Genomic DNA, 26,650 nt, shown 5'->3' on the forward strand with positions numbered 1-26,650 from the left:
TTTCTTACAGATACTTAAAATTGTATGTCTTACAACTGATGGCATCTTAGATTAGACGAAATAGAGTATTTTCTATTTGCACCTCTGAGCAATAACACATAAATCGACCTCTGCAAAATGAGGTGAAACAATACGGTTAAAAACAAGATAAATCTGTGTATAAATGCTGATGAAAGAAAATGCTTTACAGGATAAAAACAAACTAGAGTGATGACAAAGTGGCTCATTTACCAAAGAATCTCATTAGTGCAACGTATCGATTTCCATGCACTGCCTACAACCTCTTAATAATAAATTTCTTCAAATAACTTACAGTATTTTTACAAAATTTCTTTGGTTAATGAATTCAGTTGACAGCAGATAGCAACAGAATGCCCACAGCTAGCACATGTGGGCAAAGCATTGGCATAAGAAATCTGATCAAATCAATCTATTAGTGTCTTTAACTAACTAAAACATTACCTACCTCCCAGCCAGTACTCTGTATAATAAAAAGTAAAAAAGGGCAAGTCATAAAAAAAAAAAACTGTTTAAAAAGAACGAAAAAGGCCAAAGGAAGTTCAGTAGCGTAAGGCACCATATACCACGAATTACTCTCCATGAATAAAAAAGTTACCAGGATACTTCAAATAACATATTCTTTCATTTAAAACCTGTGATTTTATAAAATTTTTGTTCAAAATGTAGTACAGGCAGTCCCCGGGTTACGAACCTCCAACTTAACGACAACTCGTACTTAAGAACTACTGCCGTAAAGCCTATCGTACTAAAACTTTGACTTAAATACAGTGGATCGTGATATCGAACGCATGTACTACTTTGTGACGCTCATAAAAACACTGCGTACTTTAAGTGTTGTTTTATATGCATAGAAAGGTAAAATATATGCCACATACTAAGACAAACATTTGACTAAGTGATGCTAAATAAGCACCACGTGTACATGTTCCGACTTACCTACAAATTCGACTTAAAGACAGACTTAGGAACGGATCTTGTTTGTAATCAGGGGACTACCTGTAGCTAAAATTTTGCAATTAAAATGCTTTAATAAGTGTAAACACAAATTTTGAGGAAAAAGCCAGCTGCTTGTTCCATTTCTGTTTTTACACTGGGTCTCTAACTAAGGTGAACTGCACTTCACTGAACTACCCAGGTTAAATTGGACTACAAATTGCAATTTCGCTCAAGTGCCATTAACAAAAATGAATGAAATTTTCTTAGAAACTAATAGCTCTAGATGTTCCAGATCTTACGTGTGTAATTTTCTATGGGAGCTACAGAGGCTGGGATGAAGTTTTTTTTACAGTACATGTACAACTGACTACAAAAAGACCCATCTGTTATGATCATGAAACCTAAAAAATCTTTTGCAACTTCAATATTTTAGTGGATGAAAATAAAATTCTGGCTTAACAGTATAGCAGTCCTATTTTAAGATTGTTAAAGTTTTCCAGATCACATCAATTCTAGAACAAGTTAAGCTCATGGCAAGAAAAAGCCTTTGCCTGTTGCCATCGAGTTGATTCTGACTCATAGTAACAGTATAGGACAGAGCAGAACTGCTCCATGTGGTTTCCAAGGAGCGTCTGGTGGATTCAAACTGCTGACCTTTCGGTTAGCAGATGTAACACTTAATGACTACGCCACCAGGGTTTCCACAGCAAGAAAGGGAAAGTCAAGTTGAGAGACAATAAATAGGACTAGTTCTGAATACAGAGGTGGATAATCAGTACTCCACCTCCTTCTTAGATAATGGCAGCAGCAGTGCAGGGAAGGGGATAGTAAAGTAGAGAAAGAGAAGGCTGGCTCAACAGGATATTTCAGAGTATTTTGATGGAGCCAAGGATTTAGGGAAATCAATTGCTAATAACCTGCTTCATTTTTAAACCCATTCGATTTCATTTTAATTTTGGTGATAATATGCAGCGTCCACAATGAACTATAAAAATCAAGCACTGAGATCATATCAGTATAGTCAAATATACAGAAGCAACCTTTTTATTATTCTCACTAAATATTTTTTCATATTAAAAATATAACAAAGGACACTTGAACACAAACACCTAGGAAAAACAGTAAAAATTCAGTTGAATTCATTAAAAATATTAGGAGTTTATAAACTTTCATATCATTTAATAAACAGTTAACTTAAATATTAAAACTTCTTGGCAGCAAAAGAATAGAATTAAAAAATCAGATTCAGAATGATAACTTTACCATTGTGAAACAAAAAAATAACAATTTTTTAAAAATTTACTAACTACAAGGGCACTATGAGCCAGAATCGACTCAATGGCAGTGGGTTTTGGTAGTCATTTTTTAAAAAATGGGGGGGTGGGGGAGGCTTTGTGGAAAGTTTATGATGATCATAATCTACTATAAGTAAATCCATTTTTTATTACTGAAACTTGCTTTAGCCATAAATTGTCATTTTGACATTTGCTCATTTGTAACTTGATTAAAATGGTCTTCTCATGGGATTTAATCTGACATCAGTAAATGCAACATTCATGCTTTTAGAGTTTTCTCCATTTATTCTGAAGCTATATATCGGAATCATTACCTGATGAACAATTTTGCTGAATGCTTCTTGAAGTTTACCATGAATTGTGGATAGTTTCTTTGCGTCCCGATTAGCTTCATGAATAGGAATCAGTACTTTGTAAACCTCATTAACTGCTTCATACATGCCAGCCTATAAGAATAATTTTTGTAAGATGTTCATTTGTTTTGTAACAATAAGAAAGTGAAATAATTACAATTTATAAATTCACAATACTTCTACTAATACCACTTAAGCTTTTCCGACAAAAAATAAAAAATTGTGGAAACACTAACAATTTTTAATTTATTCAGCCTTAATTTAAAAAGTTTGCATAATGTATAGTCTCTGTACGGATGGATATGTGTGTGGGAATACACTTACATATGTATATTATAAACTTTTATAGTGACCAATTCTAAGCAGAGGAATAAAATAAATCCAATTATTACAAAATTCACAAATACTTCTATAATCAGATAACCTGTGGCCTCCTAGGAAACCAAAATCATTTACTTTTCTGACCTAATAAATTGGTACAGATATTTTCAACTTATGAAATCTCCTGTGGAAAAATGACTGATCTTTACCTAAACACCAGGAGGTTTTGAACCATCATATTTTCTTCTATTGTATGACAGCTGGCCAATGGTTGCTGTGGACCAGATGTGTTTGTACCATTGCTCCATTTCCCTATTCTTAATACTGAATTGAAGGATGTAGTGAGGGAGGAGAGAGATGTTTTCCAAAGTCATGGAGTTCTCACTGCCTCACAAGTTAGCAAACACTTCCCAAGGAAACCACTATATGGTCCTTTTATTTCCTAGTCAGGTCACAGAAATAAATTTAACTAATAATGTAGCTGTAATAGTGAAATATACTTAGTGTAACCAGTAATTATTTTCATCAAGGTTAAATAGATTAATTGAAAAATAATGTGATCCACAATTATAAACCACCAGTTGCCACTGATTAGAAGTCTGTTTCATAACGTCTTTAACAGGTGATTTTTTGGAAGTAGATTGCCAGGCCTTTCTTCTAAGAATCCTCTGGGTAGACATGAACCATCAAGCTTTCAGTTAGCAGCTGCGTGCATCCTATAATACAGAACAGTGTTTTCCGATCTAAATTCCCAACTGTGAGTTGCAAAATTACACACACTCAACATAAAGTGTGTATTTATTAAAACATTCCATAAACACCAAAAAAAATTTTTCTCTTGCTAATTCAGACAAGTTAAAACTCAAGGAGCAGGAATCTAGGGGAGGAACTGGGGAGTCAAGGACCTAAAAGGCAAGAAGCTTTAAAGAGTACCAACATCTAACATTTTAAGTCTAGGAAAACATGTTTAAGGTCTCAGAATCATGATATTTAAATGCGCTGTTTCTAAGTGATAACAATGATGAAGATGATGGCAAACACACAGGCACTGACTTAGAGTCAGGCGTTGTGATAAGTACTTTATATATATTAATTCATTTAATCCTGACAACAATCCTGGGAGGTAGGTACTATTTCTAGATGCATTTAATAGATGAGAAAAGTGAGGCATCAATAAGTAACTTCTACCCAAAGAGTCACAGCTACTAATGTAGCAGAGGTAGGATTTGAACTCTGGCAGTATGGCTTCTGAATATACGTTGTTAACCAACATATTGCAGGCTAGAGGTAAGACCAGGGGAAGAAACAACCCATTTCCAGTAGTAGCACAATGGGGAAAGAGGGCAGCATTGTATATTCCTCAAGCATCCCTCTTATCCTACATGAACCTCACTATCTCCTAAACCTTGTTGCTGTGGCACTAAACATGCATCATACAAGTCAGTGAAAGTAGGTGACCCTATCACCAGGGTTCAAGGAGGTAAGCAGTGGTTATCTTTCCCTTTTCCAATAAACATCTCACCTAAGCTCCACCTGACTGCTTCCCTTCATCACATACAGATGGGGAGGGAACAAGGGTTGTGGCATGGTAGGGAAGGTCAGACAAGGATTCAGGATATAGTTCATTAAGCTCCTGATAGTAAGCTCAGGCCTCAATACCTACCTAATACGGTAGACATGCAACCAATGAAATGAGTGGCCATAACCTTCCTGGGCACCAGGGCAATGCACTCATAAGAAGATTCTCTCTTTTATCCAGTGGACAAGCTCTAATTTCTAGAGCTATGTTAATCTATCCAAAAAGGAACCTAAATCACCTAGAGTTCTTTTGTTTTTTAATTTAAAAATTTTAGAATATGTTTGATGGTAGAAGTTTTGTGAACCAAAAAAATACCTGTTGCAGATAAGTGCTATTTCATAAACGAGTAAATGAGAAACACTGGGGGAGGTGATAGCTTATTAAGATAAAAAGGTATAAGAAATGATGAACTTAGAAAAAACAGGACTTAAGGTACTCAGAGAGAAGTATCTTAATGGTAAAGCAGGGTCCCCATAAGGCACAGAGCATAAACACATCTGTCACTGATAATTCAGAGGTATGAAACTGTGGAAGGAGAATTAACAAGAGTCATCTACCATAGAGAAAGAAGCAGCTGCTTGTTCCAATAATCCCACAAGTCCTGACTCAGTGAAGTACTTTCCAGAGCAGATACCTTCTTCATCTGGGGAAACCACATCATCTGAGACTGCAGACTCTTCTAAAACATTAGATGAAATATTCTAGGGGAAAAAATTGAAAAGGTTGTGAAACGGCAATAATTTCCTAGCATGAAAAATGTATAAAAGAAGTATTTAAAGATAAATTACGACTCTCGGTTTAGGTTAAAAAATAATAACACTAGTTTATGCAAAGGTAAAAGAAGACTCACCAAATGGCAACAACATGCCCAGGTGACTCTTCCATTAATAAAAAGTTGCGATAAGGAAATTAAGAAAAATCACTGGCTAAGAAAAATAGTGATAACAACACAGCCACAGCAAAGAAGATTTAAAGAGTTTTCCTTTTTTTGATTTACTTACCTTCTAGTGAGGGAAATTAAAGAATAAAAATGGTCTCTTGGCTTGCCTAACATCATATGTAAAGTTAATGGGGGGAAAACAAAAACAACAACAAAAAAATCTCAGGTATAGTCCTTCTTACTTCTTACCCAATGAGCTTGGGATCAGTAATTATTTCTAAAACAGACATAATACACACATACCTTTCTGTACTTTACTATCCTCTTCCCTGCACTGCTGCTGCCATTATCTAAGAAGGAGGTGGAGTACTGATTATCCACCTCTGTATTCAGTACTAGTCCTACTTTATTGTCTCTCAACTTGACTTCCCCTTTCTTGCCATGGAAACGCTGGTGACCTAGTGGTTAAGAGCTATGGCTGCTAACCAAAAGGTAGGCAGCTGGAACCCACCAGGCACTCCTTGGAAACTCAATGGGGCAGTTCTACTCTATCCTATAGGGTCACTACGAGTCAGAATTGACTCAATAGCAATGGGTTTGGTTAGGTTTTTTTTTTTAATACAGTCATTTGTCAATTTTTCAGGTAGGTCTAAAGCCTTTGCCTTGTCTATGGGTAGATCAGAGTTCCATGTAATCTTTCTTGAGTGAATACCCATAATGCAAGCTTCATTTAAGATTTCCAGTTTTGGTCTTTAAATAGAGTGAACACTTAAGTTCGCCTAGATTTTTAGGAGTCTTCTCTGTAGCCTTTTACATTTGCCCTGCCCAAAATTAATTCAACAGCTATCTTTTGGAGACTCGTATTTATACAGTCTTTACAAAACATTCAATTTCTGGAATGTCTTGCAAAGACTGTAACAACAACTTGCTTTCTTAGCTACAAATAGAAATACCATATGATCCAGCATTCTTGTTCCTAGGAATATATTCTAGAGAAATAAGGGTTGTCACACAAATAGACATATGCAGACCCATGTTCACTGCAGCACTGTTCACCACAGCAAAAAGATGGAAACAACCTAGATGCCCATCAACAGACAAATGGATAGACAAACTATGGTACATTACACAACAATAAAGAACAACGATGAATCTGCGAAGCATCGCATAACATGGATGAATCTGGAGGGCGTTATTCTGAGTGAAATAAGTAAATCACAAAAGGACAAATATTGTATGAGACCACTACTGTAAAAACTCATGAAAAGGTTAACACACAAAAAGAAATCATTTTTTATGGTTACGAGGGAGGGGAGGGGTGAGGATGGGAAAACACTAAATAGATAATAGTTAAGTGGTAACTTTGGTGAAGCGTAAGACAGTACACAATACTGGGGAAGCCAGCACAACTTTGTACAAGGCAAGGTCATGGAAGTTCCATAGACACATCCCAACTCCCTCAGGGACTGAATTGCTGGGCTGAAGGCTGTGGGGACCATGGTTTCGGGGAACATCTACCTCAACTGGCATAACATAGTTTATAAAGAAAATGTTCTACATTCCACTTTGGTGAGTAGCATCTGGGGTCTTAAAAGTCTGTGGGTGGCCATCTAAGATACTCCACTGGTCTCACCCCTTCGGAAGCAAGGAAGAATGAAGAAAACTAAAGATACAAGGGAAAGATTAGTCAAAGGACTAATGGGCCACACCTGCCATGGCCTCCACCAGACTGACTCCAGTACAGCTAGATGGTGCCCAGCTACCACCACTGACTACTCTGGTGGGGATCACAATAGAGGGCCCTGGACAGACCTGGAAAGAAATGTAGAACAGAATTCTGACTCACAAAAAAAGGCCAGACTTACTGGCCTGACAGAGACTGGACAAACCTTGAGAGTATGGCCCCTAGACACACTTTTAGCTCAGTAACGAGGTCACTCCTGAGGTTCACCCTTCAGCCAAAGATTAGACAGGCCCATAAAGCAAAACAAGACTAATGGAGCATACCAGCGAGGGTCAAGGACTAGAAGGCAAGAGTGGACAGGAGAGCTGGTAGTAGGGAACCCAAGGTTGAGAGGGGAGAGTGTTAACAAGTCATGAGGGTTGTTAACAAATGTCATAAAACAATCTGTACTAACTGTTTAATGAGAAACTAGTTTGTTCTGTAAACCTTCATGTAAAGTACAATAAAAAAAGAAATAACTTGAATCCTTTCTGTACTCATACTTATTTCATCAGTTGACATAATATTTCATTAAATTTTGTAATTTCCCAAACCTGGCATTAATAGCTTTTGGAGAAAAGCGTAACTGTTCTAGGCAAGCAAAGAATTCAATCAGTGGGATCCGAGGTATGCAGGTAAATCTACCAGGGAGTAATCTATCATCTATGAGTCATGGTGTTAGTGTATTTTATATGGGGAATGGAGAATGTTGGTTTATCTGGTGTGCAGATTAAGTTAAAGTCAATTAAGAGTCTCTATTGTATTCTGATTCTCAGCATTTTGAATGTAATACCTTTTCTTTTTATAGATGCTATAAAAACCGTAACTGATTACAAAGCAGTAAAGGCAGACAGAATACTTATACACGGCACTGATAATTCAGGGGTATGAAACTGGAAAGAGAATTAACAATGAGTACTCTTTAAAATTTTATCAACAATAGTGAAATGTTAATTCATCTTGTAAAACAAAGCCTTAAGACTTTGTGTTTTCCTTACAAACTGAATGAATCTAACCACCAGCGAGAAAAACTCAAAACCAAAAAAGAACATACCTTGATTTAACGTACATCTGGCAGATTCCTACCTGAAAGGTTACACATCCCACAGGAAGATATTTCCGGTCTTCAAGCATGCTCAAATATTCAGCAACAAGGGCTGCTGAGTGGACTAGACACTGTGCGGCTTCAGCATGATTGCTTCGTTCAGAATGTTTGCCGGCCATGTTCTGCAACCAGGTCAACCTCAGATCTGGCGAGGTCTGGTAGCCTTTGGCAATTCTAATTAGAACAGAAATTCTTCTCAATTAAAATGTTCAGCTGCTAACCAAAAGGTTGGCAGTTCGACTCCACCAGTCACTCCTTGGAAACCCTTTATGGGGCAGTTCTACTCTGTTCTATAGGGTAGCCATAAGTCAGAATCAACTCAACAGCAACAAGTCTGTTTTTTTTTGTTTTTTGTTTTTCGTTTTCCCAAGCTGAAAGGAAGTTTAGATAGCTTGCTCAGTGTTTAATTAGAAAGGTTTGTTACTGCATACAAACTATTAAGACAAGTTTGAGTGGTATAAAAATGTCTTTGAGTATGCCTAGAGAAATAATAGTAGTCTCATCGAAAGGATAGTGTCAGTTTTGAAAAAGGAAACAATAAAAGCAAGCTAAAAAGAGACATGTGGTATTATATTCTGGCCACTAAAGGAAACAGCCAGGGGAAAACTATGGGAATTTCTGTTTTCATCATGAAAATACAGAGAAGTTTTATACTCAAGGAAAAAAAGGGAGACTTATAAAAGATAGCTTTAACAGATAATCTTTATTTTAAAGAGAACAAATTGTTTTACTTATGCCTTTAATGAGGCCCAAAATTATGAAAAGAGTCATATGGTAAAGAATAATTACCAAGTTTTACTTACACCTGTCAAGATACAAAAGGAATTAGATTTCTTAAAATCTAAAAACATTATCCTCTAGGCATGACTATATTTAAAATCAGGCAAATTAATGTTACGCTAAAACATGAATATACTATATTTTCTTCTTAAAAGGCTGATTGTTACTTTTAAAATATGGTCTTGTGGCCCTTGTAATACAGTCTGGAGCCCAGGAAGCCAGGGTTTAAGTATGTGTTGTGATTTTTAAAAATCCTCGTTTTTGATAATCAGCAAAAATACTGAATAGTTTATGCAAAATTCTTAAACGAAGTAGCACAGAGGATCTGGAAAAGTACATTTTGATGTTTCAATCTTCCATCAGAAAAATCCTTAAATAACTTCTGTATTTCTTTTTTTTTCATCAAATTTTTCTTGTGTCTTACTATCAGCCAATTACATAAGCTGTAAGCAAAGAAAACAAACGCTACCTGTACATCAGATCAATTAACATTTCAGGATCCTCTTGGTGCTCCTTCATTTTAACAGTATCAGAAAGAATCATGTGGAGATTGAAAACCAAATCTTGGACCTGCAGCAGAGAATTATAGAAAAAAATGTTCTTAAATTGTCATTTATTCATAATTGCTAAATTAATTTGGGACTTATTTCAGACAAGCATCTGAAGATTTCAAGACAAATAATATAATATTAATACAGTTCTACACAGTGTGGGTATGCTGGGATGTGGTGAGTAAAGGGTGGTCAACTCTATCTGAATGTCCCGACAGATTATGTTTTTTCAGTATTCTTACCTGAAAACGAGGAGAACCACGGGCAGAAATAAAATATACAGGATATAAGAAAAAGCACATAAGGAAAATTTTCCCCTATATTTCTGTTTTACTAAAAGATAGATGGCAGAAACTTTAATTTTTTAAGGCAAATTTTTTAGTGTGATTAATAAGTAGTAATAAGGTTTATCATAAATCTGTGTTAGTCTATACTGCATAAGTCTACTGCTCTACTTGTTAAAAATGTAAAAAATTAAACACCAAAGATACTAACTTTTCCAAGAAGGAAGAATTCCTTATTAAAAAAAAAAAAAAGATTCAATCTTATCTATAGCACAATATATAGACTGACAAAGAAATACAGAAAACTCCAGTAGAAACCAAAGTTTAACAATCTGGAAAGTGTCTACTTTTAAATCTATTTCAATTAATTATCTAGAAAGTTGTATTTCTGACCTGATCCGGAAATGTTGTTTCCCTCAACTCCAGATCTTCTTCAGCATATGTCAATATAGTCTTTAGAGAACGTCTTAAGAATTCTTCATTAAAATTCTGAGATGTGCCCACCAAGGAGGAAAGCGACATGGTTACCTGCATTTTAACTCTGGCAAAGTTCTGTAACAGAGAAATTGTCAGGTCAATATTTAAAATAAGAAAAGCTTAAAGAAAATAAAGGGTACTTTTCTTCTCTGTTAACAGAATATGAGAAGTATCGTTCTAAGCAAAAAAAATTTTAAGTAATGCATATTCAAATCTTATTTTTTTAGAGGACATAAAAACTAGAATTTTGCTGTGAATAACATGCTACCCCCCAACAAAAGCCCTTCTCTTCTCATAAGATACACTCTAAGTGCCTCATCCATGCCTTTGCCTTCATGTCCATGTCTATGTCTTCAGCTCCTATTTCTCTCTAAAGCTCCAACTATTATATTTTACTATCCAGCTCCAACTATATGTCTCCTTCTGTTGTTAATTGCCATCCAGTCACCTCTGACTCACAGAGACCTTACACATAACAGGACAAAATGTTGTCAGGTCCTGTCACATCTTTATGATCATTGGTATGTTTGAGTCTATTGTGGCTACTGTGTCAATCCACCTCATTGAGAGTTTCCCTTTTCACTGAACCTCTGCTTTTTACCAATCATAATGTCCTTTTCTAGGGACTGCTCTTTCCTGATGATGTGTCCAAAGTAAGTGAGCTAAAGTCTCACCATCTTCACTTCTAAGAGGCATTCCGGCTGCATTTCTTCTATGACTGATTCGTTCTTTCTTCTTGCAACCCAGTGCCGTTGCGTCGATAGAACTCTTCTTGCAGTCTGTGGTATATTCAGTATTCTTCTCCAACACCACAATTCAAATGCATCAATTCTTCTCCTGTCTCCCTTTCTTATTGTCCCTCTTTTGCACGCATATGAAGTGATTGAAAAGACCCTGGCTGGGGTCAGGCATACCTGTGACATCTTTGCTTTTCAGAATTTCAAAGAGGTCTTTTACAACAAATTTTCCCAATGCATTATGTTATTTCTTTACTGTTGTGTCCATGGATGTTGATTGTTGATCCACACAGAATGAAGTCATCAACAACTCCAACACATTTTCTCCATTTTAAGGCACTCATCTGTCAGTCTGTCATACTGTGGTGGCTTACATGTTGCTATGATGCTGGAAGCTTTACTGCTGGTATTCCAAATACCAGCAGGGCCACCCATGGTGAAGAGGTTTCAGCAGAGCTTCCTAACTAACACAGACTAGGAAGACGGGCCTGGTGACCTGTTCCTGAAAATCAGCCACTGAAAACCTTACAGATGTCTCGTGGGCATGTCAAATTCAACACGTCAGAAATACCTTATCTTCTCTTCCTATTAGTTATCTACATAAATGGCAACACTATTCTTGCAATCACTTAGGCCAAAAACCTAGAAGTCATACCATACTCCTCCTCCTCCTCTCTCATTTCATACCATAATCTAACCTATGCCATCCCCTAATCTGTTCCGATCTGCCTTTTCTCAATCTCCAATGCCAGTGTCTTACTTTACACACTTACCATTTATTAGTTGAATTACTGTAATAACTTCCTAATTGATCTCCCTGACTTTTCTTGTATCCCCCAAGGTATATCTTCCACATAGCACCCAGGAAATTTTTGCAAAATGTAAATCTGAATACATCACTCCTCTTCTTAAAATACTCCAATGGCTCTCCACGGCTTTGAGGATAAAATTCAACCCAGTATATTCATCAAACTATATAGTGGGAACTAAGAGTACAGTGATAAACAAATTAAGTATCTGCCCTCAGAGAGCTTACAATCTGCTGCTGTTGTTGTTAGGTGCCATCGAGTCAGTTCCGACTCATAGTGACCCTATGCACAACAGAACGGAACACTGCCCGGTCCTGTGCCATCCTTACAATCGTTGTTAGGCTTGAGCCCACTGTTGCAGCTACTGTGTCAGTCTACCTCGTTGAGGGTCTTCCTCTTTTCTGCTGACCCTGTACTTCGCCAAGCATGATGTCCTTCTTCAGGAACTGATCCCTCCTGACAACATGTCCAAAGTATGTAAGACACATTCTTGCCATCCTTGCTTCCAAGGAGCAGCCTGGTTATATTTCTTCCAAGACAGATTTGTTCGTTCTTTTGGCAGTCTATGGTATATTCAATATTTTTCGCTAACACCACGATTCAAAGGTGTCAGTCCTTCTAAGGTCTTCCTTATTGATTGTCCAGCTTTCACGTGCATATGAAGCAACTGAAAATATCATGGATTGGGCCAGGGGCACCTTAGTCTTCAAGGTGACATCTTTGCTTTTCAACTCTTTAAAGAGGTACTTTGCAGCAGATCTGCCCAATGAGACGTGTCTTTTGGTTTCTTAACTGCTGCTTCCATGGGTGTTGATTGTGGATCCAAGCAAAATGAAATCCTTGACAACTTCAATCTTTTCTCTGTTTATCATGATGCTGCTTACTGGTTCAGTTGTGAGGATTTTTGTTTTCTTTATGTTGAGGTGTAATCTATACTGAGGGCTGTGGTCATTTACCTCCATTAGTAACTGCTTTAATTCCTCTTCACTTTCAGCAAGTAAGGTTGTGTTATCTGCATAATGCAGGCTGTTAAAGAGTCTTCCTCCAATCCTGATGCCCTGTTCTTCTTCATATAGTCCAGCTTCTCGGATTATTTGCTCAGCACACAGATTGAATAGGTACATTCTAGGCCTTTTCAATTACAATTTCATCTCTCATAGCCATAACAAACCACTAAGAAGTATTGTAAACTGTCTCTCCCTGTGTTTGCTGTTTTCTTCTCTTACCTCCACGCCTTTCCAATTATGCATGTGCCATTCCCTTTCCCTAGAAAGCTCTACCCACCTACTTGTCCATCTGAATGAGTAATTCTTCATCTTTACTTCAAACATCTCCTCTTCTGAAAACACAACCCTGAATGCGTAAGCTTTTTTTCTCTGTGCTCACATTTAACTTTTAATTTTTGCTTAATATGAGAAAACAGGTTTTAACTTAACCAGCTGCTAGATATTCATTTAGATATTGACATTTTTTCATTTCAGTACTTGACATAATTAATGACAGGTTGAATAATTTTGTAGAATAATTTATAAAATAGAAAGCATTTTTATTTAATTTTCAAATCCCAAGTCACACACGAAAGCACTGAGGATCAAACATAAACAGCAGCCACAAGGCAGTCAATTACAGCCAAAAGGCACAAGCAGAACACCTCTTGCCATGTGACTCTGAGATCAAGCAACAGATTGAAAGTCTTCCCAACACAGCTATCTATTCACCACAGTTTTATAGCCTGAATTTTGTATACATTTTGTTTATCTTATATGAACTCAATATTAATACTGCTCAAGTGATACCCAATAAAATTCAATAAAACCAAAACCCGTTGCCATCAAGTCGATTCCGACTCATAGTGACCCTATAGGACAGGGTAGAACTGCTCCAACAGGGTTTCCAAGGAGTGGCTGGTGGACTCAAACTGCCAACCTTTTGGTTAGCAGCCATAGCTCTTAACCACTCCATTACCAGGGCTCCATAAAACCCAACAGGAGATATAAATACTAAAAAATGAGATTTTCTCAGATTGGTCTGAGATTTTGTTAGAAAGGTATGTGGGTCATGCAGAAATCTGCAATCGACAATCCTATCCTGCTTACAATGCCAATTGTGTAAACGAGTCCAGGGAGACTAAGATCATCACTACTGACAGCAAGTTCTGTAGTGGATAACATATCCCATTTGGCACATGTCATCTGGAAATCTTAGCTTCTCTTCCCCAGCCAGTTCAGATCCCAGCTGCCCATGCAGTTCTTCTATCTCATCCCTAGTCACCCAGGGCTAGGTCAGTGGGTACCAGCTGCATGACTCCTGGTACTTCAGACCAGCCAGTCCCACTATCCCGTTAGGTCTAGTAATTCACTGAAACAACTCAAAGAACCCACGGAAACACCATACCTACAACAACACCTTTAATATAACAGAAAAGGACATAATCATTAAAACAAAAATATACTCTCCTAAATATGATAAAAAGCTACACTCAAAAAATAAGATAAACAGACCATATAGCGCTAGATGAAATTCACCACACATTTTTAAAAAAGGGGGAGGAGAGGGACAAAACTCAAAGACATATCTGATATAACAAGCATGAACAAGTTTGATTCAACTTCTAGACTGGGTCACAAAGCAAATCTCAATTCTGTGTTTTATATGAGAGGAACACCTAAAATAAAATGATTCAAAAAAGTTGAAAATAAAATGAGCAAAGATCAAATTAAAAAGAAAACAGAGGTCAGGCACTTAGTACACTAGGTAGAATTCAGCCCTCCTCCCCCCCAAGAAGTTTTAAAAGAAATGTCCTCTTTAATTCTAAAGGAGATTAATTAATAAGAAGATATAATAGTTATAACTATCAATAAACCACATACCAATACTTATGAATATTAACATACCATATAAGAACTAAAGGAAAAATGGATAAACTCATGTGTAGGCTTTAATTTACCTCTCTCAGCCCACCAAGTGGAACACAAAATAAAAAAGGATATAGAAAAACTGAATGACATAATTAATAAAATATATTTGTTTGATACATGTTTAACTCTGTAAGTACTTTATTAGAGAATATCTCTTTCTTTTTAAGTCCTTGTGGAACATTCATAAAGAAACTGATTATATGTTTGGACACACAAACATATGGACACACATACATATACACTGACAGTACAAAAAAGAAAAAATAATAAATATATACATATATGATCACAATGCAATCATAAAACAAAGTGTACATCAAAGCTTTAAAACAAAAAGATTTGTCAACTTTTGGGTTACAGAGAAAATACAGTCTGAAATTACAAAATTTCTACAAAACAAGAATCCTGAAAATACTACATATCAGAACCAATGAGATATTAAAAGCAGTACTCCAAGGTCAATTCACAGCCTTACACGCTTATATAAATAATAATAATGATGATAGAAATAAATGAATTAAACATGTGGATTTAAGAAGTTAGGAAAAATACAATATGTGACTATATTAACTAATGAAAAACTTAAAAATGAAACTCTTCAAAGACTATGGCATACAATCATAAAATGGTATCAAACTAAGATATTTAAACCTTTAATTTTCCTTGCTATTACTTTCCTTTTACATAGGGATAATAATCAAAATTTAAAATATTTCAAACTACATTTATATTCTAAATTTAAACTACTATATGTGATTTTTAGTACAAGATGAAAAACTTAGAGATTTGGACCTTTGTAAGATACCTACAGAATGAGAGTTATCAGACAGCCTAAGATTAGATTCAAGATATACCAAAAAATTTCATGTTCCCAAAGAAAGCTATTTAATATACATCTGCAGAAGTTATATCACATAAATCCAGAGAGTCATATTCATGATAAAACACTTACATTTCCTATCTCAAAGTTCTGTCTCATTAGTAGGTAAAGTGAGGCACTGGCATGTGACCGTATTGTACTGATACTACTGCTACAGTGTCGGAGAAGCCGGAGGCATAAATCAGCACATTGTTCTGTCTCTTCTTCAAATAAGAGTTCAGGGAACTGTAAAGAAATAACACCAACACTGAATTTATATAGCAAAAGTAGTATGGCTCATAGAGCCAGACAGACTGGGTTGAATACTGATTATGACACTTAGTAGCTAGTATGACTGGGCCAGTTTTCTCATCCACAAAATGGGCCTAATATTATCTATAAAGGGTTGCTGTGAAGCTTAGATTAGGTAATACATATAAAACAGTATAGTACTCAACATAAATCAATGCAATATGTTTTCTATTATTACAAAATAGTAGGTAAATTATTTTCACTGGATAAGTTTAATCAACAGCTCTCCATTCCACCTTACAGGATGATTAAGATGAAACAGTTACTATGAAGATTTAAAAACATATATATTTCCAGGGGAAAACAAACATAGGAAATAAATGTTTGAAGCAGTTGAACAAAGTATCTTCTTTTTCATTAACTGTAAGATAAGTTAATTTCAAAGTGATGAACTACTTATATACTGAATTCTTTTTTGTTTATTTTGTTGTTGTCATGAATATACAGAGCAAAACACAAACCAATTCAACAGTTTCTACATCTACAATTCAGTGACGTTGATTATATTCGAGTTGTGCAACCATTCTCACCCTTCTCTGAGTTGTTCCACCTCCATTAACACAAACTCACTGTCCTCTAGAGTTCTTATCTAATCTTTCAAATTGCTATTGTCAGTTTGATCCCATATAGATAGCTAAGTCTTAAGAGAGCATAATGCTCAAGGCAGACATTTTTTACTAGGTAAGCTAATCTACTGTTTGGTTTTAAGAAGACTTCAGGGGATATTTCTGGCTTAAAGTTTAAAGATTATCTCAGGGCAATAGTTTCAGGGGTTCATCTAGCCTCCATGGCTCCAGAGAGTCTAGAGTTCATGAGAATTTAAAAGTCTGCTCTACATTTTCCCCCTTTATATGATCAGGATTCTTCTATAGAATCTTTGACCTAAATGTTCAGTAATGGTAGCTAGGCACCATCTAGTTCTTCTTCTCTCATGGCAAGAGAGGCAGTTGTTCATGAAGGCAATTAGCCACACATTCCATTTTCTCCTCCTATTCCTGACTCTCCTTCCTCTGTTGCTCCAGGCAAATAGAGACCAACTGTTGTGCTTATATCCTGAATTCTGGATAAATCAAGTTAACAAGGAATGACAGAACAAGGTAAAGGGAAAACAAGAGAAGGTTCCATCTTTAAGTTTAGCAATTAATTTCAGGTCCTTCTCCATATCAAAACTACTATTCTTTTTTAAAATCAGAAACTGGTTAAAGGTGATCTAAGTTAAAAAAAAAAAAAAGAAAAAGTCCAAACAGCTGACATTAATAGGGAAGCAAAGAAAAATCAAGGGTGTTAGGTTATTATTTAACTTTTAATTATACATATATTAACCATCGAATGTGTCAAATAATCTTAGACAATGTTAATAAAGAAATAAAGTCTGACAAAACTGCAGGCATGAAATAACTTACCTTTGAGACCAGGGCTCTCTGTGTAGCAAAACAGTGTTGTAGATAAACTGCACTTTGGTTACAGGCCATGCTATGCAGTAACACTTTTAGCACCCCACCAAGGATGCTCTCTTTGGATTCCGTTACAGAAACTGTCTGTAATTTAAAAATAAAAATAATAAAATGGAGACATACCTGCAGTTTGGTTAGGGAGATACAGCATGTAAAAACAAATAAACGGAAAAACGGTAATATCCAGAAGGACTTCAAGGAGAAGGAACTCAGCAGGATTTAGGTAAGAGAAGAAAACAGGGAGAGACAGAAGAATGGATAGGATTTGAATGTGAAAAAAAGAATAGGAATACAACGGCAAAAAAAAAAAAAAGGCATAAAGTGTGTTGTTTTTTTTTTTTAAGTGTGTTTTGGGAAAATTAACAAACGAATTAGGACTGACTCCTGGCTCATGTGGAAAATAACTGGAGATAAGGCATAAAAACTAGAGTGGTGGCTGTGGCAGTGACTGTCAGTAATATAACAAATAACCAGGCTTTCCTTCTTCCTTTAATAATGAAAACCCTGAGTTTTTGCTGGGTACTTGGTAATACTACTACAGAAGAGTGTGAACAAAACAGAAGTATAATCTGGGTCATGTCCTTAAAGGAATGAGTGTATTCTGCCCTTGCCCTTTTTTTCTTCCCATCAGCTAAAATGGAGATATGATGGTCAAAACCTGAGCAATCATCTTGCATTATGTATCTTGAACTGACTTTTTTGTTTGTTTTCTTTGTAACAGTAACTTAGGCCTATTCCAACTAATACACTACCAAAATATAAAGAACCTTGAAAGTCTGAAGAGTTTCCCATTTTTTTCTTCAGGCAATCAAGAAATACTATTTTTTTTTTAATATTTTTAAAATTTTAATCAGAGTAATGAATGACGGAATATTTTAAGAAGAAAAAGCTCCTAAGAATGTACAGAATGGATTAGAGACAAAAGAAATACAAGAGTCATGAAGTAGGTGACCATTGTAATAGCTTTGAAGTAAGAACCCAACAGTGACAGTAGTAGAAAAAGAATGAAAGAGACAGGCGTGAGACCCATTTACTAAAACAACTGAGAGATTTCAGTACAGGTATTCCTTGCTTTTCAAAATTTCACTTTATGCCACTTCACTTTTACAGAAGACCTACATTAGTACCTGTTTTCGCTAACTGAAAGAAACCTGAAGAGGATTTTCTCTTTTATGAAAAAAGACGAAAAGTGGAAATAGCACTCAGCCCGTGTATTACAGCGAGCCATTACAGAAGCAGCGTGCATCCAAAGCAGCGAGACTAGTGTCATCAAGCTCCTCCCCTGGGAACTACACTCACTATGTCAGCATCAAGCTGCCATAGCTCTGAAATGTGTCTGTGAGCACCGTGCTTTATCTCCATTTATTTTGTGCATCCATTAGCAAGATGTGTCCTAAGGTATCAGAAAAGCCTAACAGGCTCGAAGGGGCGTTCCACTTAGTGCGAAACTAGACATAATTAAGCATTTTGATTGTGGTGAATGAAATAAAAGACACTGTGCATGTACTGAACTTGGTTGTGTCCACCACACGTACTATTTATACACAGAGAGAAGAATCTTAAAAGCTGCTTAAGTTACTATTGGTTCTGCTAGTAGCAAAGTAGTCTCTTTTAGTCTGCGTCCAGTAATGGATAAAATGGAAGGTCTATTGCCTGAGTGTATCGATGGGTACACAAAGCATGGTGCTCCATTAAGTTAGCGGTTAAGAGCTCAGCTGCTCTTAAGTGGTTAAGATCTTGAACTGCTCTTTGGCAGTCTGAATCCACACAGCCACTCCCTGGAAACTCTATGGTACAGTTCTACTCTGTCCTATAGGGTTGCTATGAGTCGGAATCGACTTGACAGCAATGGTTGATTTGTTTGTTTGTTTAGGGGGTTAATCAGATGCCTGGTGTCCCCCTCATGGTGGTGTTTACACTTGACCACTATGTGACAGGAGAGCCACACCTGTTCTCACTCCTCCAAAGCCAAGTAAAACACTTGGTAAAATGTCTACATCAACGTGTTTGTCAAAGCATTTGCCATGTGTTTTACACAGCGGTTTGATCAAGCTCCTCCTTTCAAACTTCTCCACCCTTACTCAACCACCAAGCCACAGCCAATCAAATGCCCAGTGATGTCTAGAAGCACCATGCATCGCGAGATCCCGCCCTTGATTTGTCATCCCCTTTACAGTTCTCTAACTATAGCACAGTTAATATAAATCCCACTCTTCTGCAGGATTTGAACCCCAGCCCTTCAACCCAGCCCCATGTGCCATTACCAGCTAGGCTATCGGGGCTGCCATGATCACCACCCGCACCTCTCAGCCTTCCAGGGTGCTCACTGTCTTCCTGATCCTGGTAAATGAAACTATACTGCATGCACTTTAGTTCTACTTTATATAGGCTGTTTATTTATCCTATCAATCCTCCTTTTACTATATGTTTTTTTTTAGTGTTATTTTAGGTCTTATGTGTTATTTGGTATGATTTGGTAGGTTATCTTTTGGACCTGGGAATGCTCAAAAAATTTTCCCATATAAATTAATGGTAATTGCTTTTTTGCTTTACACCATTTCATCTTATGAAAGGTTTCATAGGAACACTCTACTTTCGGATAGTGGGGGAAATCTGTAATTGATTTAAACCCTAGTTTCTCTTAGTAGTTGTGTGATCAAGGGCAGTTATTTAACATCTCTGTGCCTCAGTGTTCTCATCTACCAGATGGGGATACTAATAGTTTCAACTGCATGAGTTTCACATAATGATCAAACGAATTAATATTTGTAAAGTGCTTAGGACAGTGCCTGACACAGGAGAGACTAAACAGATATTAATTGCCACTCTTTTTACTGACAGGATAATACCACCTAGGTGACTACTATTAGGGCTGCTAAATGAGATAATTATATAGAAAAAGCCTAAAACACTGCTGTGGCATACAGAAGACACTGAATAAGCCCAGCTCCATCTATATGTAGCCATGGCTGTACAAGCATGTTGAGTATAGCATGATGCAGAACATCCAACTATAAACTCTGTGGATATTTGAAAATACGTAACTAGACCCTGAAGGGAAGATACACGTTTTATGATCATCCACACAGAATAAACAGTTGAAGTTGTGGGAATAAATACATAATTACAGTTAGAAAATCACATAATGCTTGGAACTGAACTACATGAACTAATTGATATTTACATATAATTACATGGCTCAATAAATCCTTTCCCCCACCCCTACTTTAAATGCTTCTTCTTTGTGTTACTTACCTGGACAACAATCTCTAGAGTATCCAAAATGATTAGGTTTGCTTCAGTTGCTAGGTTTCCATCAATCAATGCTTCATGTTCAATCTCTGCTCTTGACCTAATACAAAATATTAAAATAAATTATATTTACCTTTAAAAAAAATCTGATAGGTCTACAACTCAAGAAAGACTTAAAAATGCACGAAATGAAAAAACTTGAAGGCATTTTCAATATTTGCCTACATGAAAGAGTGTAATAATGAAAAAGGCAACATTTTACATATTAAAAAATGTTTTACTTTATTCTCAGTTTTTCCACCATGCCAATACACATTTTCTCACCCCATCATAATACCATGATGCTACTGAAAGCATAAATGTTCAGCTTTCAAGTGAAGATGCAGCAACACAGAAAAACACATTGTTTTATTTTGAATGGCAGTGACACTAGGTGGCGCTATGTGAATATTTATTTAAGGCTATTTCAGGTAAAGCAACATTCAAAAAGTTTAGTATTCATTTTGCCATTTCAAGGATTTCCAATGTATTTATTCCAAAAAATATTTCTATATCTACTCTCAAGAAATAATTTTAACTCTTTCAGTGAGACTGTGGATAGAATTACTCATTAGAAAAACAACCTGATGCAAAAAAGTGGTTTACTTGAATACTGCTATTTATAAAATAGTAAAATCTTTAAAATTAAAAATTTAGGAATAACTACATAGGATTTGTGGGTAGACATTTTTGATTTAGTAGCAATAGATATATATAAACCATATGCAAGTAGACAAAATAACACATAAAGAGAAAAGTACTAAAACATATTAAATGTTAACTTTCAGAGCTCTTGGATCTTCAAGTCTCTGAATCTTTATTACCACCACTAAAGAGAGGTTCTGGGTAAAGAGAATACTTCATGAATTTACATGTTACACATAAAATTTAAGGATAAAATACAATATAGTTACAAGAATTAAATTAGAAAAGAATATAAAGGATGTTCAAATTTTAACACTTAAAATTCCCAGTGGGATTTTTTTAAAGAAACACAAAAATAACAGGATGGTTAAAAAAAAAATCAGGAAACCAAAAAAACCAAGCCCACTGCCGTCGAGTCGATTCCGACTCACAGCAACCCTACAGGACAGAGTAGAACTGCCCGATAAGAGTTTCCAAGGAGTGCCTGGTGGATTCGAACTGCCGACCTCTTGGTTAGCAGCCGTAGCACTTAACCACTATGCCAAGTCTTCTCAAAACACAGCAAGATAGCCCGAGAGAACATGCTGTACGAATGTGGAACTAAAGCAATGTAATAATAGTGAAGTACTTGGCTGCTTTGTCATTTCAAAAAATAAATAAATAACCCAAGCAGAAAAACAATCAGAGCAATGGATTCAAACAAAGGAAAAAGCACACATTCAAATCTTAAGAATTTTATCATATTTATATTATATTCAGCATATGAAAATTCTGAACTCTCATCTATACTACTGAGTCTGCTGTTTCCTTCTGCTGGCTCCTACAGGGCCTTGTGTCCTTGTGTTTTATGAGCTAATATGTCTCAAAGCTTATTTGTGAGAATTTCCTGAGGCTTGAGCTGAAGGAGGTTTTCAGATAGGGTTTGCCCTAAGAGAGGACCGAGAGGTTCTCTGGCATGCGGGACAGTTGGTGCTAAAACTAGGAAAGTCCGAGGCAAACCAGAATGAGTTGGTCACTTTACTGTCAAATTAAAGTTTTTCAGTCCAGTCAAGCTACTTGCAGGCTAACTTGTGATTACAAATTCTCAAAAGAAAGATTTTAGTCCCTCTCCTCAATGTCAAGTTTTAGCCCAGGCAACTTACTTGCAGTTACTAGGCAATGGGAAGGTTTGTATCTAGTTACTCTTACACTGAAGATGCAACCTTTTAGGGTCCCAGACTCAAACAGTAAGTGCAAAAAGTAGTCTCTAATCAGATCCCTCAATCTGGGCAGGTACCAGGCTTTATTTCCTGTTCCTCCAACCTTGCCAGGCCTTGAGCAATTTCACCCTGTTCAGCAAAATCCCTTAAGACAAAAAAAATCAGCATCTGTTCACTTCTCTGGGTTCCTGCCTTTACTTTATTTTGGTACTCTTAGCTTTCCTTATTTTTTTGTCAGGTCATTGGTGCATTTAAAAGAAGTTCTTTGTGTTTTATCCATCATTTTTAGTTGGTTTTTAGCAGTAGGGTCAGTGTACCTAGTTTGCCTTAGTACTAGAAACAGAGTCTCTGTATTGTTTTGCCTTTTCTCTCAATGAGAGCAAAGATTAATGTTCCAATTCTTTGTATGCTTGAAATATTTAGTTGAGTGTGATAGCTAAAATGTGTTCTGAAAATAGTTGTTGAATACATTTTACAAGTGGATATGTTGGGGAAAATGTGCTTTAAAATGTAACAATTTGTTTTACTATATTACAATGAAAAATTATTCCTCAAAATCTTTTTTAGTCCAAAATTTAAAAATTAAATATAATTATTTTGTCTTCTAAGATTTTCATGTCTAATATACATAAAGTAACACTAAAATTAATCATTTTCCTATTGCATTTGAAATCCAACAAGCCCATCAGTCACATAAAATATAAGGTTACATTACTTGTCAAGCTTCTCTGTGTTTTGACGCCAATGAGTCATATCCTTTCTCCACCTCAGATTTTCTTGACTTCCAAAGGCACTTCCGGATGGGCTTCTCTCTGTCAAATACATTTCAAAACCAATTCAAAATTTTTATTTCAGGTGGACCACATATATGTATACTTGAAGACATAAGAAATACTGCCTAATGCCATTAATTTTATACACAGCTGTTTTAATTCTAAGGTACAAGTGGAAAAAACTGACAAGGGTTTTTTTTTTTTAATTTTCACAACAGTTACCGAAGATATGTATTGTGCTACATGAAATATAAAAAATAAACATCTTTTTACATAAGTAATTATTCTAATATTGGTTTCATTCAAAATTTTAACCATGACTTACAAGGCCCTTACACGATCTGACTTCATTTCCCACCACTCTCTGTCCGCCTCTTGCTTACTACTACATTTATTCTATTCTCCTTGCTACCTGATACTACATATGCTCCTGATTTAGGACTTGTGGAATTTTGTTGCTTCTTCTACCTGATTGGTCTTCCCACAAATTTTCGTATAACTCTCTCGATTCATTCAGGTGTATGGCTGATCACCCATCACCTCCTTACAATGGCCTTCCCCAACTCTCCAGCACTTCCTATCCTCTTAATTTGTCTTCATAATACTTATGACCACAAGAATATAAGCTACCTCAGACCGGAGATAATTTCCGTTTTGTCCACCGTTTAATGCCCAGGGCTGGCAATGCATCTGACACATACTAAGGGCTCAATAAATTTTGGCTTAATAAATACACAAAATAAGAAGGATGCCTGAAGCATTTGCTTCCTTTGGGTCTATGTAAGTCAAGACTAGAGAAAGAAGGGAGCTTTCCCTCAAGAAGTTTCTGGGCTCAAAGGCAGAGTAAATGGTATGGGCTCATTTAAAGGGTAGCAGCAACAGAACTGATTCACATAAATCCAGGAGAAGTGAAGATGTTTGAGAATTGTGAAGAATTGTGAAGAAATGTACAAACATACATTTAAATGATGCCATCAGTCATGATTTCAGGTTTTCAACCAGGAAATTAATGCTTCTTTTAGAAAAAAAATAATAAGACTTTATATTGGTTGGGAGGGTGGGAAAACAATGAAAGTAAAATTTCAGAGTTCATAGTGACAAACAACAAAACAAAACAAAAAACTGAGAAACAAATATTAGTTGCCATAAAATAAGGAACATATCTGGATATTTCTTTTGTTTTCTTTCCTTCTTTCTTACCCTCGTTTTTTCATTTTTTTAAATCACCAGCCTTAAGAAATTTTATGAAAGAAAACAAAAGATATGCCCATATAAGATATTTCATAAAATAATCAGTGACCTATTTTCACTTCTATCGTTAGTTTAAAAAACCCTGGTGGCACAACAGTTAAGTACTATCTGAAAGGTTGGTGGTTTGAACTTACCAAGTGGCTCTGCAGGATAAAGGCCTGGTGATCTGGTTCTTCAAAGATTATTGCCTAGGACACCCTATGGGGCAGTTCTACTCTGTCACATGGGGTCACTATGAGTCAGAATTGACTGGACAGTACACAACAATAATCATTAACTTTGTATTTTTTTCCCACAAAACAGTCTTTCACCTCCTTGGTTAATAATGTCTATCACTAGGTGATCGAAGCTAAATGTCCAAATATAAATAAGAACTGCAAAAACTTAATTTTCCTAAGATAAGAAGAACTTCAATTCTTGCATTCAAACAATGGTAGCTGTTCTGAGGTTACAGAGTTAATATAAAACAAACATAGATTGTTAACAGTTCCACCCGCTCTAAAAATAAACCTTAGAAAGGGCTGTGGTATAATACAAGAAATATATATATATATATTTTTTTTTTATATTGGAAGCCAAAAGTTCCTGTGGCTTTGCCACTTACTATATGATTCTGGGCAAGTTATTTACCTCTCTGAGTTTCAGTTTCTATAACTAAAAAATGAGAATAATTATTCATGACGTTTTAGTAATAATTATGACCTAAGTAAATGCTAATTTTCTTATTTTTCACAGGGTTGTCGTGCGTAAAGTTAAAAGAAAATCCAAAGGGAGACTGTAAATTGTATATGCAAATGAAAAAAAAGTTACTCTAGTAATTCCTTCAAAGGCAACACTGTGTTTTAATCACTTTTAAATCTCAAACATTTACATGTAACATATAAAAGATATTTAAATTTAAATAAATGATTACCACACTAGTGCCTATCAGAAAACAATGATTAAAAAATATTTGTGCATATGTACATTCATATTTTAAGGCAACAAACATGGTGTTAGAATGTTTCACGTACAAAAATGACTAAACTAGGTCCCTGACTTCAAGGAGCCTTCAGCAACAGTGATCTTATTTGTACGTCACTTTGGAATTTACAAAAGATTTCCATATACATGGTCACCATGAAGAAGATGAGATAAGTTAGTTATATTTTTACAGTTCCCATAACAGTCATAAATGGATAAGGAAAAGGGAGGTAAGAAGATTAAGTGACTTGGCCAAAGTTATATGGCTAATGGGTAGCAGACCTGGGATCAGGGCCAGGCCATAAAATGCTATTAAGCTGTACTCTCCCCCTGGTATTTGAGTTTAATGGCCAATATCTTTGTTTTAAATCTAGGCTATATTAATTTATCACGGAAATTAGAACACTTTAAAAGTAAAAAGGGATGTTACTAATATTTACACAACAACAGACATAAACTGAGACTATCTGGGGCATACTGGGAAATACGTTCACCCTGTTTAAAGGAGAATTCTAACTTGAATTCCTACAGAGGAATGGTTATTCAAACGTTACATTAAAAAAACTTTTTTAAAGTGCAGATTTGCCATTAAAGGCTTATGATAATGATAATTACAATATACAGTTCAAGGAAATGTAAAAGATTCTCACCACAAGGTGAAGACATTGTGTACGTACCAAGCTGTCCTCGGCTTCGGCGCACCATTTCTTGCCTAGCGCCTATGCTCCCAAGAATAGCTTCTTCAAGCTTTGCTCTCATGTCTTTTGATTTCTTAAAGGTCAAACTATTCATTCTTTCAAATACTTTCTTTCCCTAAAATTAAAACATTGGAAAAGAAGAGGCATTGAGGAAATTTTCTTCTTCCTTTTCTATACTATGTTTTCTTTCTGGTTATCTTTGCAATGGTGTAATGATCACTTACTTTGTACTCAAAGCAGGATACACAAAGATACAGTAGATCTAACAGCCGGTTTAGCTGAAGGACTGAGAGATCCGTAAACCACTTCTGTAGAACTGTCTCATCCGCATTCTTGAGAACCCACAGTAGACAGATCAAAAGGCTCCGACTTGATTCTGCTGAAAAGGTTGTATGTTGTCTGCCACCCTGAAAATAAATGGCAGTAGAATAAGAAA

The 26,650-nt window shown here is 36.0% G+C and overlaps 1 protein-coding gene across 5 annotated transcripts in view; it reads right to left on the reverse strand.

Moving 5' to 3' along the window:
* Positions 1–26,650, reverse strand: part of DOCK7 (dedicator of cytokinesis 7) — a 271,583-nt gene that overhangs the window by 38,092 nt on the left and 206,841 nt on the right. For 3 of the 5 annotated variants that reach the window (XM_049879452.1, XM_049879451.1, XM_049879449.1), the window contains 12 exons: positions 26,439–26,621; positions 26,194–26,329; positions 23,245–23,341; positions 20,650–20,746; positions 17,344–17,478; positions 15,722–15,874; positions 10,222–10,380; positions 9,463–9,563; positions 8,195–8,387; positions 5,063–5,206; positions 2,567–2,698; positions 467–481 (listed from right to left, as the gene is read on the reverse strand). In XM_049879452.1, coding sequence (XP_049735409.1) covers positions 467–481; positions 2,567–2,698; positions 5,063–5,206; positions 8,195–8,387; positions 9,463–9,563; positions 10,222–10,380; positions 15,722–15,874; positions 17,344–17,478; positions 20,650–20,746; positions 23,245–23,341; positions 26,194–26,329; positions 26,439–26,621 — 1,545 coding nt within the window. The remainder of the gene's footprint in view (positions 1–466; positions 482–2,566; positions 2,699–5,062; positions 5,207–8,194; positions 8,388–9,462; positions 9,564–10,221; positions 10,381–15,721; positions 15,875–17,343; positions 17,479–20,649; positions 20,747–23,244; positions 23,342–26,193; positions 26,330–26,438; positions 26,622–26,650) is intronic. The other 2 variants (XM_049879447.1, XM_049879450.1) reach the window with 1 other exon arrangement.

Source organism: Elephas maximus, chromosome 3 (genome assembly GCF_024166365.1).
Source record: "Elephas maximus indicus isolate mEleMax1 chromosome 3, mEleMax1 primary haplotype, whole genome shotgun sequence".
Taxonomy (NCBI): domain Eukaryota; kingdom Metazoa; phylum Chordata; class Mammalia; order Proboscidea; family Elephantidae; genus Elephas; species Elephas maximus.